This window comes from Perognathus longimembris, chromosome 16, assembly GCF_023159225.1.
Source record: "Perognathus longimembris pacificus isolate PPM17 chromosome 16, ASM2315922v1, whole genome shotgun sequence".
Classification (NCBI taxonomy): domain Eukaryota; kingdom Metazoa; phylum Chordata; class Mammalia; order Rodentia; family Heteromyidae; genus Perognathus; species Perognathus longimembris.
Genome location: NC_063176.1, coordinates 42068457 through 42086487, shown reverse-complemented (window position 1 = coordinate 42086487; position 18031 = coordinate 42068457). Strand labels below are relative to the sequence as shown.

Here is an 18031-nt window from a genome sequence, read left to right as displayed (position 1 = left end):
ATGCATCATCTCTGAGGAAGCATTTCTTCCTAGCAATATTTCTTTAGATAGTTGGGAGACATCCTTTTCTTGACTTAGTTTTTACTTGGAATCTTTTGAGATCTTTGACACCACTAAGAATGGAGGAAAACCTACAGACAATGCCATTTAGTTGTGTAACTATCTTTACAAGATTGGTTTCCTTTGGAAATGTAATTTGTTATTTTGATTTGTAGTGTGTGTGTCTGAGGGGCATACGTAAGAAGAAGGATAGAGGGATGAGAAAATAGTGTAAGAGAGAAAAAGAGAGAGAAAAAACAAAAGAAAGGAAAACAGAAAATCCCTAATCCTAGTACTATTCTGGAAGGGGAAGAAAGATGATCATGAGTTTGAGGCAACCCTATCTTAAGAACTAAAGAAAGCAATGGCAACATTAAAAGCAACAACAAGAAATAAGAACCACCTAAGTATAGTTCAATGTTATGCTTCTTGCCAATAATTAGAAAAGAAATAGTGTCATAGAAATGAGGGGAAGGAGATTTCCTGGATGTAAAACTTCCCCACTGTGATGCTTTTAGACTATGGTTTGGGACAAGTGAACTTTTTAGTTCCTGAGTTTGTTGCCTGTTAAACGTGAATGCTGTGAATGCTGATACTGTTGCTTTCGTAATGGCCTTAAGAGGTAACTTGAGATCTCTTCAACCCTCAGTGGAATTTTTGTGACAGTCACTCATTGAAAATGGTTACCAATGTGATGAAGAAGGCAAGAGCAGCAGAAATGTTAAAAAGTAATTTAGGAGGTTGACTTTAAAATATGTAGAACACAAGGGAACAACTCCACATTAAGAGAAGCTTTGACCATCATCATTTATCAGAGTATGTACACATTTAGTAATGTCCTTTAGAAATTATACTAGAAAGTAATTATTTCAACTTTGTGTTTGAGAGTCCATAAGTAATGAGTTGACTTGATTGCTGGTTCATATTTTTCTCTGAGCTTTTCTTATCTTACTGCTATAGTTAGCAATCTCATGTAAAATGCTTTTGTATATTATAATTATAGTCTGTTTTTACTCACTTTTAATACTTTCCATGTGCATTTATGTGCTTAGTATGCCCTTTGTTAGAAAAAAAAGATACCTAGTTGTATGAAGCTTTATCTGGATTACCTGTTCTGTTCCATGAAAAATAATAATTCATGTCATACATTAAAACATCCTTCTGATGTGATTTATTTACACATTTTATTTCGTTTTAGAGCCTCTCTACTTTTCATATTAAGAGGACTATCCTTTTTATGTATGGCAAGTTTCTTGTTATAGTTTGGCTCTGAGCCATAATGTTATCTATCCTTTTAACTCTGTGGAAATACTGACATATTTTCATTGCATTAGTGTAGTCTTAATTTTATTTTATGTCCTAGATGACAAAGGTCACTTCATTAGGCACCTCATTTGACTTTTTTTCCCTGTGGTCTTCTGGTACTTTATACTAAGTATCATTAAATTAAAAAAATAAATTGATCTGCTTCCATTAACAAAAAGTGAGCACAGAAGAAAAAGCCAATTATTTGTAGCACATAAAATTGTTATGATAATTTGGTAGACTTTAATTAAAATAATACATCACATTTCACTTGTAAGGCAAAATAGTAGACAAAAGAAGCAAATAAAATTGTTTTCATATACAGAAATACTATATTGCTTTGTAATTAACTGCATAAGTACTGTGACCCATTTTAAAGTATGAAGTTTCACATAAGAGGCATATTTAACATATTTAAAATATTGATGTAGTATTGATTGGAAACACCCTCCAAAATTCTGAAATGAGGTCAACAAAGCTTGGCTTAAAATCAGTTTTCTTAATTTCTTCTGATATTTCAGACTTCAATTGTAAAGACAGTTCTGAAAGTTCACCCCACAAGGAAATATTTATTTATTATAGAGGATTGCTTTGATAGTTGGTATGTTTGCATATTGAGCTGCTTCTTTTTTGATGAGCCAACAAAAATTACAAATGAGAAGGATTGTCATGTAACTTGTGCATCTTTCCTGTAGTTCACTGTTAGGACATACTGCAATTAGAGATGTTTGATCTTTGTTTAAAGAGTCTCATTTGTAAATCTCTAACTTCTTTACAATGCTATTCTAAATTTAAATGGAAATATATATCAATTTGAGAGGGAGAACATTTAATTTTAGTTCTAGGTCTTCAGTATTTTATTGAGCATGTCTTGTCATCTCTTTAGAAATTATCACTGGTAAAGTGCAAAATGTGTTAGAGGAAGAACCCAGCTGGCTTTCTTATCTCTGAGATTACATTTCTGCATTACTTATAAATGTAATGTTTCTCTGTGTACTAAAATCAATATCTAAATACATTCTTACCAAGCCTTAGTATTTATGAAAGTTTATGAAAAAGTTCTAGAAATTTCTAATGGACAGGAAGTTAGTGAACCACAAATCCCATTACAAGTGAATTTTGTTCATGATAGAAATTTCATTTATTGCAAGTGAAAGAGATGGCATAACCACTGTGCCAATCCTCATGTTTTTAACGGATCTTTTATAATCAGGAAAAAGTTTGGTAGTTTTACTTAGTTATGTTTTGTCTGACATTTACATTCTCAAGTCTTAATTAATTCATTGGACATTAATTTTGTTTGATTTTTAGTGGATTAAACTCAGTGAGTTTATCCATCACCTGGAAACACTTTAACTGCTCCTACTCGCCTCTGTGAATGCTCAAGGCTCCCTAAGTAGCTCTCAGTTTTTCAGGCACATGATTGTAATTTCAGTGGCATTTAAGGACAGCCAAGCTTGCTATTCACTTGTCTTCTCATTAACATTGAGTCCTGTTTCTCTCCGGCAGTTTATTGCTTTGGCACATGAATAGTAGCCAGGATTGCTTTGGTTTGCAAAGATGGCCAATATTACATTCTGAAGTGGAGAATGATGATAGTTTAAATTTGCAATATTTTCCATTTTTATTATGTGTTTCAAGACTATAAATGCATCAGTGTTTCACATTAGCCAAATGTAAATGGAACTGGACTCTAATGTGGGATTCACTGTGGGTTTTTTTTTCTTTCTACTTATACAATGCATAATGGTATCTGGATCATTATTCCTCTTGATTCAGAAAATGGTCTTTTTTGAAATTGCTGTTTAAAATAGAATTAAGAAAAATATGAACTAAGACTAGAGGCTTGAAGATGTTAGAATAGGCTGTTTTAAAACATTACTCCGCATATATATATACGTCTAAAGTACCATTCTGCAGATACATTGCTCCATTAGCCTTTTCTTAACAAATAAGTTTTAGTTGCATGTATTGTCTTTTTAAAAACATTTACTGACTTATTTTCCCGGTATATTTGCAAGTGAGGGTATTTGGGAACATTTTTGTTTGAATTTTTCCTATTACATTTCTTCCTATGATTTATAAATTTGACCTAAAGAAAGGAGAGAAAAACAGCCCCTGACATAGTTGAGAGAAAATCTGCAATGAGGAGGTAGAAGTTGATTACTGCCTTCTGACTTCATCTCATTTCCTCACAAATTTCATCTTCCTGGAACACAGTTTTCCTTCCTTTCCAGGGCTCTTCAGCTTTCCCATCTTTTAAAAGTCAGTGAACCCTCTTCCTACTACTCTGACTTTTTGTTTCCTATTCTAATATTTGGATCGCTCTGACTTTTTTTTCCTATTCTAATCTTTGTATCTCTCATAATTTTACCTACCTGAATTTTAACTTTTCTCTCCAAAGGTTACTATGCATTTAAAATGAGTAAGTTGTATAGCTCTTCGAAAGACAAAGAGAAATTTCCTGAAAACCAGGCCCATCTCTTAGGAAGCTCAGTTTTTGTTTTTCTGTGGTTGGACTCTGTAACTTTTGGCATTGTTTCTAACACAGATTCTATGATTCTAACAGGCATACGGTCAATATATATTGATTGTTTTGCTGTCCAACTCAGGGCACTCTTTTGTTAGGCCCCAAATCATTCATACTCTGAAGTCTTGACAAATTACTGATGATGAGAAATTGGTATAATATTATTTACCCTTTTTCCTTACCTGGGTAATTTTATTGTTGACTAAAAATCTGAAAAGCTTCTATTCTTTAACACTGTTAGAAAAACAAGTATTAAATCACATTTTGTGTGTGTGATAGAAGGAATGTATTCTTACAAAGGTCAATTAGTTATGAGTTTCTCTTTCTTTGATTGGAGGGAATTAATCTTAATTATATATGAAGTTAAATAAATGATAGAATTGTGATGTATTTGTAAATATAATAATTATGGTAGTGAAGGATAAATGAACTTAAAGGCATTCATTTATAGTAGTTTAGGAAATTTGAATGTGTTTGCTGTTTTTTCTACTATACTAAATAATGGAGGTACTTATAACTTAGCTGTTTCTACTAAGATTTAAGGTCAGAATAAAAATGAATTCTGAGCCAATAGTATAATGGAAAAAATTTATTAATACCCAAAAGTCTCAGTTTGAGGCCTTAATTTTCATCACTTATTTGTGTAAGATTAAGCTTTGTTAGCTTCCATTCACTCGAATGTAAAATGAGCAAAATTATGCTCCATACTTCACAAGGACTTTGTCAGGTTAAATTAGACAGAGAAGCACAAGCAGTCATACACACTGTGGGGAGGAAATGTTTTGTTTTCCCTCAGCAATTGGTGAGTTTATGTCTTATCCTTATCATAAAAGATAGGTTCAGTCAATAAATAAACACAGATTAAACATAGGAAAATTTCTATGTTTCACATGGCACAGAAATACTTTGTGGAGAAATAAAGGCACAAAGAAAAAGACACATGTGCATAGTGGATAGTCATGGAGAAGTAAGACTTAACTAATAGATATAAACTGGAGGGAATTTAGCAAAGGCTGCTTTTATATATTTTCATGTGTTGTGTTTTCAGAGAGAAGGATGTTCTTTTCGTCCAAGTATTTACACTTCTCAGCTATACACATCTCCCAGAAACTAAAGACCTGTTTCAAGAAGGAAGGCTGTTTCAAAAAGGAAAGCATGGTTAAGAGAGCCTTACCCTGCTTTCTGTGTTTTCTCAAATACCAATGTCTCGTATGTTCCGGAAGTATGTTTTGAGCCCCATTAACATCTGTATAGATACTGGAATTATTCGTAATTACTATAATTTGTGATTTTTGCTAAATAATTCATATAAATCAGAAAAAAGAAAACATTAAAATGCTATCCAGAATTATCCTCCTCATATACCTTCATCTCCCTAAATCCTGTATTTTCCCACATGCGCGGCTTTCCATTCCAAATAGCTCTTTAGTATATCCTAGTATTTTCTTTCTTCATGCAGATAAAATTTCCTTGCTAATAATTGAATCTAGCTGGTAATAAAGGATCATGTTTTATATCAGTTATTTACTCTGAAGTATCAATATTAACTTCCTGCCTCTAGGTTGTAGGAAGTAGCATCTACTGGAGTTCTGTGTTGTGAAATGTACTCTGATGCCTTTCACATTTTACAAGATTTGAACATTAGTCAAGGAAAAAAATGAATATTCATAGAACCATTTTATATATTGCCAATTATATTCAAATGTACTCAGTAGGTATTTGTACTTAATCTACATCAATTACATAGGTGCATGATTTAGCACTGACGTATGCCTAATGAAAGTAAGTAGAAAAATACATACCTGCCCTTCCTATGTATACATATTACCTGGTTTATGATTTTTTTAATCACAGTCAAAAAGATGGTCTATTCTTAGGTAAGAATATTTCATATATTTGTAGATGTAGATCTGAATCCTTTTCCTACTTTGCTTAGTTCATTTACTTTTACTATTAGCTACTGATTGTTGCCCAAGAGTGGAAAATGGGACAACTGTGTGTGTGTGTGTTATTGGATTTGAACTGTCTTCTACTTGATAGATAGATACCCTACAACTTCAGCAATGCCTCCAGCCTATCTATTGCTATTGTAAACCAATGGATGCATTTTAAAAATTAAGTTCCCAGCTTTATTCCGTCTCTGGTTAGGAAATGGAAGTTGAGTGAAGTACTCGAATTGTATGGTAGGAAGTTCTGGAGAAATAGCTTGACTTCCTCCCCTTATCTATGGGGTGTGTCTGTGTATGTAGTACTTGTTGTCTGGGCAATACTAAAAAATTGATAAAGAAGGTTGAAACATGATGAAAAAGAAACCCTTTTCTCTATACAATTTCAACTGAATTGGAGCGGACTGACTTAGGTCCGACTTATTGGAGCCTATCTCCTTAGTGGCAGTGATCAGAAAATTGCTTCCAGGGCCATTTTAATTAGCTGATTCAAATCAAAGGACCCATATCCTGGTAACAGCCATTTCCAGCCGTGGCCAACAACAGTTTTCAGAACTGTCATTCCTAAGTAGTTCTCATGAGCTCAATAAGTGACTTGTGACATGTAGTTTTGCTTCTAAATGGTAATCTTTAATGGTGAGGAAAGAGTATATCTGTTTGGCTTTAGTGACAGGTGAATATGGGACATATTCATATTTGTTTAGAGCTTCAAAGCTTAGAACCACTAAAACAGAAGTCTGTTCATAAGCACTTAAGTGAGAGTTCTGTGAGAATTCTGTTTCTAAATAACATCCTAATAAAAAGGATTCCATTATACTGGGTGGAAAGAAGGTGGGTGAATATATTATTCTAATGCATTATATTCTTAGACATATAATTAAAATGAAAGTTATAGCTTTAAAAAATAAAAGAAACACTTTGAAACATCTGATTTCTTTAAATTATTTAACTGAAGTATGATTTGTCTGCATAAACATTTACATTGATCTGCCCTTTGAACAAAGGGCAAAATGACTTTTATATGGTAAGAACTAATAAGGAAGCTTAATGTTATCGGTTATCAAGCTTAGGTTATCAATGCTTTAAAAAAACTTATGGGGAAAAATAGTGAAAACATGCTAGTTAAACAGAGAGTATTTGTTGTTTGAAGAGGGATATATGTTTCTTAATTTAAAGTCATATAACAGGTAATTGAAAGTAAAAAAAAATCCATGCAATTTTAAAATTTCAGAATTTTATGTTTGATACTATGATACAATAAGTAATAGAAATTGCTTCAATTAGCTGTTCCCAAATTAGCATTCAAACATGAAACCAATTTTTTATTACCAACCAAACATATCAATTCTGAGATGAAAGTACAAATAGTGTTCATGATGTTTCCTTACTGTACATATCATAACATTCTATAATATTCACATTTTGAATGAAAAGCTTCACAAAGTAGTTAAGTACTAAAGAACTATATGACATACAGGAAGTGTATTTAGCAGGAAGTCCCAGTGTGATGTCTTGGCATGCTTTTCAGCTACATGTTTGCTTCAATTCATTTGCAAACAAAACACAAAACCCAAGTTTCCATTGGTTATTAGCTTTCACTTCTTTGTAAAGAATTTTCACATCTAAATGTACAGTAATGTTTAAACTAAGCCATGTCCACACAAAGTTTATAGTTTGAATCATGTAGATTTGTGCCCTGGCTAGGTAATAAATAGACTCTCCTAATTATGTTAACTTTTTGAGCTGCTAGAAAAAGAAAACTATTGTTATTATTACTGGACTAGATAAAATTTAATTAAAAATGAAGACAGGTTTTAAAGATGTCTAAACTTTCACAGCTAGAGTTGATAATCCACAGTCAGAATATTTCCCCAACTATTTCATGCTCATGAATCCAAAGGATTAATTTCAAAATGAGGTATTAACTTGTTTTATTGCACCATTTACTTTTAATTTTAAATTGATTAAGCATTCAAGGAAAGAAATCACCTACTTTTTTCCTGACTTTGACTCCTGTGTGTTGACATGGTATTACTTTGGAAATTAGGCTGATTTTTTTTTTTTTCTCTTCGCATCCCATTGGTGAAGGCTAAATACTTTGGTTATTGAACTATACCATACTTGTTTTGTCAAAATGGTTTATCATTTTGGGTAACATTCCAAGTTATTAAAGATTTTACATACATTGTTTCCTACAATCAAATTGGAAAGTGATGTTTAATATTTTTCTGATGCTACAAGGAGATAATGCTTCTTGGTCAGTCTCAAATATTTCAGAAAAATATTTCCTAGTGTTTATTTAGTTTTTGTGTCAGTACTGAGGCTTGATCTCAGGGCCTCACCTGTGTACCTTAGGTTTTGTTGTGCTGTGGTTTTTTTCCTTGCAAGTCTGTTGTTCTGCCATTTGAGATACAGCTCTACTACTTGTGCGTCTTTGCTGGTTGCTTGGAGCTAAGAGTGTCACAGACTTTTCTAACTGGACTGGCTATGAATCTCAATTCTCAGATTTCAGTCTCATGAATAGCTCAGATTCTAGGCAGAAGCCACTGGTGTCTGTCCTAGAAATAGTTAATACTATTTAAAATTTAGATTATCATCAAACATATTTTGAAAATGTTCTCTCTCTCTCTCTCCTATTAGATAGTTAGAAAATATTGTTCTTTCACAATTATGATTTTTGAGGGGAGAAAGACTACTTTGTCCTTAATTTGATTTCAAGAGCCCATTTGTATGTAACATCATTTGCGCAGATTGTGTGCTATCTAATGATTGTATTTTAGACAATAAAAGTGCTTTTAAAAATGTGAATGCTGAGATCAAGCTTTGTTACCTCTAGCACGTACGAGTTATAAAAACATACATAGCAAAATCTCATTCCTTTTTTTTTTTTGGCTCCAACATCTCTCCATCCAACATTTCATTGTCTTGCAGCACTTGAACCCAAAACACAATTAACTTGATATTCCCTATACCATGCAAACATTTCTTGTCAGACAGCATTCTTGAGACTAGTCCTCTGTATTGATTTAGATGTCCCAGGGTTGTTAATTGTGGTAAGAACGGATATGTCTGTAACTTCTGACAAAGGTTATGACAATTGCCAGTGCATCTTAAAGAAGGAAAGAGAATACCATCGGCCCAGATGTGCAGTTCAAGATTTGGAACGTGGCTGGCAAAACCTTACTCACATCCCTGTAAAGCAGACATATATTTTTGTATTTTTTATAGGTGGATACAGTGCAGACCACGAACCCACCTGGCCACATTGAGGAATCGTGTAAAATGAATGTGTGTGCTCGTAAGTGAAATTCATGCCATGTCCCAACACGATATGTTGGATCCTAATAGACCTAGATATGTCTTGCATTAAAAAAAAAAAAAAAGAAAGAAAAGAAAAGAAATCCATTCCCAAGGGGAATCACTAGGCTATTAAAATGAAGCCCTGATTTTGAAGAAGTGATTTTTAACTCAAGATCTCTGGGGGGAGAAAAGAATCAAACTATACTTTGCAAACAAGTACAAAGAATCAAGTTCTCAATGTGGAACAAAAGTAGGGGATGTGAGAGAGGTTTTGTCATCTTTCCAGTTACTGTGGAGAGACAAAAGCAGATATTGCTAAACTCAGGACTATAAAAGAGACGAAGAGGATATCCCTTTTCTTCAGTTTGCACTTGAATGGACTCAAGCAGTGTGGCGATGGATACCTTCCTCCTATTTATAATTAATAACTTGGAGATTAGTATAGATGTGATTTCATTTGCCTTGCTTCAGCTAACTGGATGCATTATGTAGAAATCACCTGGGCCTGTGCTAGATCAACAAAGAAAATGGAAGAGTATACCTCAGGATTGAATTCCAAGAAAATCACACCATTTGATGCTATTTAATAAGGCATTAAGAAGAAAGACAGTGTTCAATCAGGAAGCATGAGAAACGAGGACAGGAGAAGAAATAAAATTTAGGCCATGTTGATACTTATTGAAACATACTTATTAGTGTGTAAAAACAAAAGATAAATCACAATCTATTTAACAGATACGTTAATGCATTTTCTGATTGAATTTAGGGTAAACCACATAAGCATTTAAGGAATGTATGGCCATTATATTAAAAGGAAACTGGTCTCTGAAATTTGTGGTCCTATGCATTTATGTATGGAGAGGAGGGCTTTTCATTTTTTAATTAAAGATATATTGCATGCAGGAATACCTCTTTGCATTATAGTTACTTGCACAAATGAAGATTCTGCGTAAATATAAAGTTCAATTTTTGTATGGGTGTGCATATATGGATATGTATTGCTTTTTACTTGTTATGAAGGAAGGTAAAATTTAATGGCTAGCATTTGCACTTTTCAGTTGTTACCTAGAATGTAAAGAGGTAAACTGTCACAAGCCATTTCATCTGTTATTATTAAAGATTATTATCCACAAAGGAACAAATCTTAAAATAGAATAACTACTGCAAAAGTTCTCCAATTAAATACAGTATTTAATGTGATCGAGCCATTTAAATTAAGATGGTACCCGTGTCTGAAATTAATGAAGACAGTCTCATGTGAAATCAGCCTGCTGACAGTTGAGATGTCATATTATATTCCTTCAGGCTGTTTCAATCTGAATCATGGGCTAAAGAATATTTGTGTTTTCGCTGTAACTCCTTATCCTGTCAATAGCAACATGTATTTGCCTTCACTTTTCTTCAATCAAAATAACCTAACACACGTTGACCTAGAGGACCTAGTAAATATTTGAAAAAGATGGGCATACTTTTTGTAGTCACCATGTGCCATAATGACTTTCAAACTATTGTTCTCTGCTGTTTGTATTCATTTCTATTTTGCAAATTAACTTTGTAGTTGTGATTTTTACCTCTTCTTTCTATGTGACAATCAACTGCAGTTGGTACTCTACCTGTAATATTACAGGGATTATTTTGTCTTTATTTATGCTATTAGAATAAATTATGAGACAGACTGTACAATTCTATTGTATTGAATATTTTTTGTGAACAAAACAATAAAATAAAACTGCTTTGTAAGTGGCCTATATTTCCTATTTTATTAACTCTCTTAAAGCACAATGGGACATAAAACATGTTTATAATGTTGGCATTTAGAATACAGAGATAGTTGTGAGGAGTTTTTAAGAAATATATCATGAATATATCATAAGTATTGATGACAAATTCTGCGCTATCACCAAATAGGCAGATGTGAAGACTTAACTTCTAAGTATTTGGTAACTTACAAATATTACAAACTGATACTCATTACTGACCACATTAGTAATCAATATTGACCACTTGTCTTGAAGTGGTGGATAGGGAATAAAATTTAGCTGGCTCCATCTTTTCTTTGTGGTAGAGAAAGTTGAAGTCCCATCTCCCAGGCGATAGGTATGCCTGAATTCTTAGAGGCAGGTGTGGGGAGTTAGTTGCTAGGTTCCTGGACCTGTCATTCCTGTGCTTTGAACTCCTCACGAGACTCTTTTTTTGGGGGGGGGGGGCCAGTCTTGGGGCTTGAACTCAGGGCCTGAGCACTGTCCCTGGCTTCTTTTTGCTCAAGGCTAGCACTCTGCCGCTTGAGCCACAGCGCCACTTCTGGCCATTTTCTGTATATGTGGTGCTGGGGAATTGAACCCAGGGCCTCATGTATACGAGGCAAGCACTCTTGCCACTAGGCCATATCCCCAGCCCCAAGAGACTCTTGTGTTTCTTCTGACTCCCCTGGCCCTGACACTATTTAGCTCATACCAGCTCAGGCACCATTACACCATGCCTCATGTTCCCTGGTTCTCTGGTTCTCCTCACTCATCATGGCATCCAACTTCAGCTTTCCATTGGAGTTGGTCTGGTTTCTTGGTATTGTTTTCCTGCTCTTTCTGTTCTCTCTACTCTCATGGCTCTGCTCTCATTGTTTGACTGACACTGTTGAGTGTGTTCCAGGGGCTGCAGGTCATTGTGACAGGAGTCCACCTGCAGCTGCTGGCTCTTCAATAAACACTCCCAATTTGATCTCTCAAAATATGGTTTCTCTGTTTCTCATGATGGAGATTTACCTTACAACAGTGCTAAGAGAATCATATAATTTTTTTAAGCCTAAACTGGACCAAAACACACCACATGCTTTAAGAAGGAAAGCCAGGCTCACACCTGTAATCCTAGCTACTCAGGAGGCTAAGATCTAAGGATTGGAATTTGAAGCCAGCTGGGGAAGAAAAGTTTGTATGACTTATCTCTCATAAACTACTCAGAAAAAGCCAGAAGTGGTGCTTGGCTCAAGCAATAGCGCAATAGCTTTGAGCACAAAGAGGCCCAGGGTCAGTGCCCAGGCCCTGATTTCAAACCCAGCACCGAACAAAACAAAACAAAACCAAAACAAATAAAACCAAAACAACACAGAAAAGTATAAATTCAGGTCTGGGAATATGGCCTAGTGGTAAAGTGCTCGCCTTGTATACATGAAGCCCTGGGTTGGATTCCTCAGCATAAGGTATACAGAAAAAGCCGGAAGTGGAGCTGTGGCTCAAGTGGCAGAGGGCTAGTCTTGAGCAAAAAGAAGCCAGGGACAGTGCAGGCCCTGAGTTCAAGTGCCAGGACTGGCAAAAAACAAAACAAAACAAAAAGTATAAATTCATATTTGTTTCTTCTGTACCCTTTACTTACCCTAGTGACGATATATATTAAGGTATGAATAAACCCTGGTCTAGGATCATAGATGCCCATAAATTAATTGAAGCAAACAGCACCCAAGTACAGAATTACTCACTTTGTAACAGAGAAAACCTTTTTGTTCTTCATTGAGCTGAAATGGATTCCCTGAAGAATATTAAAGTGAGAAAACCAGTTCTTCCTGCTCTTAGTCACCCCCACCCCCGACCAAGTTCATGATCTGCACATGAAGGTCTCCATGACTTCAAAGGCTTGACTCATCCTAGTTGAGTTCAGAGGCAAAGCAAACAGTAGTCCCTGATGTTTATTACTGTAGACTCTTTTATCTAATGGTAATTCTCTGCTTAAAAGAAGCAATAGGCAGACTGTGACTGACTGTTGGTTACCAGATTAATGTTTGGTGGCAAAATGCCTCACACAGAAACAGTACTTTTATGTACCTTGGTACTCCTCAACTACAGAAGTGTGTGTGTGTGTGTGTGTGTGTGTGTGTGTGTGTGTGTGTGTGTGTGTATTTCTTTGGTTGCAAGCATCATGATTTGTAAAATAATGTCACTCTCATAATCATGAATGGGCACGAATAATTATCACAGATTTTTGTTTAACTTGTCATAGGCTTTTTACTTTTACATTTAGTTGAATTTCTGAGCATTTTTGGAAGTGATTTTGTTTTATGCATTCTTCATTACATGAGATTAGAAATTTAGGTGGGAGACTTTCAGACTTCTGTCTACTAAGGCTCTCACTCCACTGTCTCTCAGCATCCCTTTCTCTTCCATTGGCCTTTCTCTGGAAAACAAGGAATGGAAATCCCCAACCAACAACTTATATTCAGATATTTCATTTACTTACAAATTATTTTTTTCATATGCACAAAAACTTAAGAAAATAAGATATAGTGTCAATAACTGTAAGGTTACAAGACTTGGAGAAGACAGCTGAGCTTGGAGCATCTACACCTAGTTCCAAAGGCTGTGTTCAATAGCTATGCTACCTGGTTCTAGATACTGAAGAGGATTTTAAATGCTAACATGAATTTGGTGACAAGTTCTGAAAATCTTTGAGGGTTGAGTGATGAATTCTTTGGCTCGTTAGATCATGCATGTAACAGCCTGAGAGAGGTTGATTCAGCCTGCCTGACTTAGAATTGAAAGGTGTTCCAATGTTCTAGCACACAGAAATAGTAGATAAAGACAGAATCAGAAATAGTCTGCTTTAAATACCTTAGACAGGAAAGAAGGAAAATTCTTTCCCAATTTGCTTGCTTTGTGGGATCAGCGCATATTACTATAAATATGTAGTTCTGCATTGAAAAAAATTCTAAGTGAATCTTTTCCTGCTTCAATCTAGGAGAACTGAAGAAAATAGCAACTGAATAGACAGAGTTCACAGTTTAATGGTAATATAATAGGCTAGGCTCTTACTACACTATGCATTTACATGGCAGAATATAGTGGATAACACCTAGAGTTTGAAATCTGGTTTGCTTATGCTTACAATGTGATTTATATTCTTCTAGGTTGATGATGTTTGTACAAATTGCATGTCCTTTCTTCCCTTTTTCTGATACATAACCCAAAGTTTCTAATAATACCTACTTCATAAATTAGTTGTGACCATATGATGAGATTAAGCCAGGTACTGTGTGGATGTTTTAGCAAGAATTCACCAAATATCACCAATTATTCATTTTTGCATGGGTGATTCTACAGTCATCATGTAATAGAAGACCTTTCTGGCACTTGTGTCCTAGACAAAATAGAATGCATATCACTGTCAAAAGGTAAAATGGAAACACCTATGAAAAAATGTTAACAGTAAATCTGCAATATTCTTATAAATTTGACATGAATTAAGCAAAATTGGACAGATACATTTTCTCAACAGAAATTCAAGTGTTTCTTGTGTGCTGTAGATTGAACCTTAACGCTCTGTGAGATGTGAATTTTCTAAGTATGGATGAGTGAGAAAATGGTGAAAGATGAAATCAAGCCTTTGTCACAAGCCCAATGATGAAAGTCCTCCTCCTCCACTGTACAAAGGATTTACAATTTCATTACTCAGGTTATGAGGATAATGCTTCTTGATCAATGTCACCCAGAAAATATAGTTTTTGAAAGGCAAATGAGACACTTCCTTGAATTAAAAGCATACAAAGTAACTGTGCACTCAATAGCTAACTGATATACATTTTATATTCCCAGAGACCACAAATCAATGTGCAAAGGTTTCATTTTAAGAAGTAGCTCTCACTATTTTGGGAGCAAACATAAGAGATACACATAAAGAAATCATAGTATTGGATGCATAATGTGATTCTTATGATTCTATTAAGAGCCATTGAGGTTATTTACAAGAAATGACATTTTGGAGCAGAGCACTGGAACTCTACCTTTGGAAGGACCTGAGATGGCTGGGGAATATGTCTTTGAAACAATTTTCACATACATGACTTAAAAGAGGTCTCTCATCCTCTGTTCGTGAAGACACACAGGGGGTACTTGAATGTCTTATGTGGGATGAAAATTTCTTCTGAGCCAAATATCATCTGGTAAATTGGTCTTGCTACTAGCATAAAGAAAGAATGCCCACAGTAGTTAACTGTACTATTCTTGTTCCTCTGGTTACTGCTCCTTCTCTTCCTCCATCCTCCTCCTCCTCTTCTTCCTCCTCCTTCTCTTCTTTCTTTTTTTCTTCCCTTTACCTCTCTTCCTTTGCCTTTTTATTCCTCCTCCTCCTCCTCCTCCTCCTCCTCCTCCTCCTCCTCCTCCTCCTCCTCCTCCTCCCTCCCCCTCCCCCTCCCCCTCCCCCTCCCCCCTCCCCGTCCCCCTCCCCCTCCCCCTCCTCCTCCTCCTCCTCCCTTTTCCTCCTTCATTTATGTTTTCAAAAGAAGGAAATTTAGGTAAATATTGTGGCTGCAAAAAGTTCAGAACTGAGCAGGAAGGAGTAAACGTTAGTGAAACAAGATCTTGGTGAAGGTGAAATAAAGAATTGGGACCAACCAAATCAGCTGAACAAAAGAATAAAAACTCTACGGAGATATAAAGGATGGTATAGATGAGAAGAAATTTAGAGTTATCTGGGAATACAGAGCTGGTGTCAGAATGGGGTTTACAGTGGAGAGCCTCCGTCGCTGTGGGAGGCAAACTCTGTGCCCAGGTTGAGGCTGATGTTGAAGGCCTTGAGGATGTGGGTGGGGACTGAGGAGGGTGTGGTGGGAGCAGCTGTTGGGTGGAGTGTGAAAGACCAGCTCTGGAGGAAATGACTGAACAGGGATGCTGAGCTGTTTTAAGAGTTCAGCTGACCTGAGAAATCATAAATTTGTAGCAGAGTCAATCAGCGTGGTTATTCAATTTTCTGTGGAGCTCTTGGCAGCTCAGGAGGAGGAGGAGGAGGAGGAGAGCAAGCAGATGGCAGGACTGATTTGGTAATGGGATTGGCAAGGCAGCTGTAAGAGAAGGTCAAAGACTGGAAGAAATCAATTGCACCCAGGAAAGTGTGTTGAAAATAGTTATCGGGGGATGAGAATTGGAAGGAGATAGAAGTCAAGTCAGGAATGCTTTGGAAACTGCTAAATACTGGAAGGGTAAAACAGTGGAGGCAATCAGCTTTTGAAGCTTAAAATTTTACAGGCACGAACCAGTGGGCAGTGGATAAGGAAGGGAAATTTCTAAATACTAAGACAGAACATTATTTTGTGGAGAAAGTGTGGATGTGGCTTGCCTGAATAAACATGGCTGCTCCTGTAATACAGGGATGAACGCATTTTGAAGTTAAATGGAGGAATTAGCTCTTCAAGTAATTTAGAAACAGGGAAAAATAAAAAGTACAAACCACCACTAAATGAGAGTGAATTGAAGTACTTGTAGACAATGAGACTTGGGAGTGATCTAGCAAGTTTGACCATTTGGCCCCAATAAATTGTGAAATAAGGTAACAGAAATACAACATCTCAGAAGTGAAAAGAGAAGTCTTAAGAGAATGCTTTTCCTCCTCTTTGAGCTGAAATATGATGATGATTACTGGTGTTTGGCAGGATTCTAGCATGTGATGAATAAAACCTAAAGATCATTACATAGAGTCTTTTTTTTTTTGAGTAAGATTTCCAGTTTATTACAAATGACAAAGGAGAATAGAAACAAAAAGTTGAAATAGTTAGGAATAACGATAACAAGAAAAATAAATAAATGCTGACCTTACAAATACTCATATTAAAATCTGAGCAAGAAGTCTTATGCTTTTGAAAGCAAGATATAACATAGTAAAGGTGTCATCTTCCTTTAAATTATTATGTAACTGGTAAATGGTTTTATTTTTTTCTCAAATTTTTATTATCAAACTGATGTACAGAGGGGTTACAGTTTCAGACGTTAGGCATTGGATACATTTCTTGTACTGTTTGTTACCTCATCCCTCATTTCCCCCTCCCCCCTCCCTCTTCCCCCTTTCCCTTTCCCCCCATGGGGTGTTCAGTTCACTTACACCAAACAGTTTTGCAAGCATTGCTTTTGTTTAGCTTAGGATATATTCTAGTTATAAATGTCCTCTCTTCTGAGGATATGCCATATTTACCTTTAAACCAGTGGTACTATAATCTATTTTAAACATAAAATGCCTAACCTCAAAGATTTCTGCTTCAGCTACCACCTCCAAGATTGGCCTCAATTTCTGTGTCCTCAACAAAGCATGTCTGAATACTTTCTGTATTGTTATTCCTCCTCTCTCATACATTGGTCTTTTAATAAGATGCTTCTCTCCATCCCATGGCAATGATGTGGTCTTCAACAAAGTCAACAAATCCACTTTTGCAGAATCCAATGGTCTTTTGGGTCTTAGGCCTTAAGCATATTAGCAACAGTCAGTTCCTCTCTCTGGAGCATTCTGTGTCATGTGTTCACTTTTATTTCCTCCATTTTGAACTTCATCTTCTCATTTCTCTTTGCTGATTTAATCTCATGGCTAAGTCTTATAATATTCTCTTATAGTATGTGATATATGTATGTACACATATATATGGTATAATGTGTGTGTGAGAGTGTGTTTGTGTGTGGTCTTGTAGTATATGTTCATGCCTCATCTTCCCAGATGTTTTCATGGACCTCTTTGTGCTCAGTGTGAGTGTCTATGAGCTTGTCTACTGGTAAAGTAACTGCTTGTTATACTGGAGTAGTGTGGAAAGTTCCAGCACCAGATTCCAGTTGGCTTTGTCAACTATTAAAGCTGGCTAACTACTAGATCTAGTTACTTAATCTCTGTAATTGAGTGGGTTTTTGTTTCCCTTTCTAAAATGGGAATAAGAGGAAGTACTTTGTATTATATTAGGGGAGAACTGAATAAATAAAATTATGGAATTGCTAGCAATGTACTTGGCAGGGAAGGTGTGTGTTCAAGAAATTGTAGTTATTAATGTTATCAAAATATAACAGAGCAAAAGTGAAACCATTAATTTTTCCCCTTTAATATCCTGTTATGGTTTGCATAGACCCACCAAAACACATGTTGGAAAGTAATCTCCCTTATGAGCTAATGAGTGTGGAAA

General features: G+C 35.5%; 1 protein-coding gene across 6 annotated transcripts in view; it reads left to right on the top strand.

The window, feature by feature from the left end:
* Positions 1–18031, top strand: part of Pcdh7 (protocadherin 7) — a 402308-nt gene that overhangs the window by 60221 nt on the left and 324056 nt on the right. The window contains exon 2 of one of the 6 annotated variants that reach the window (XM_048364517.1): positions 9049–11280. The exons of the other annotated variants lie outside the window; for them this stretch is intronic. Coding sequence (XP_048220474.1) covers positions 9049–9126 — 78 coding nt within the window. The 3' untranslated portion in view covers positions 9127–11280. Of the gene's footprint in view, positions 1–9048; positions 11281–18031 lie in introns of those variants that run through there. 6 annotated transcript variants of the gene reach the window in all.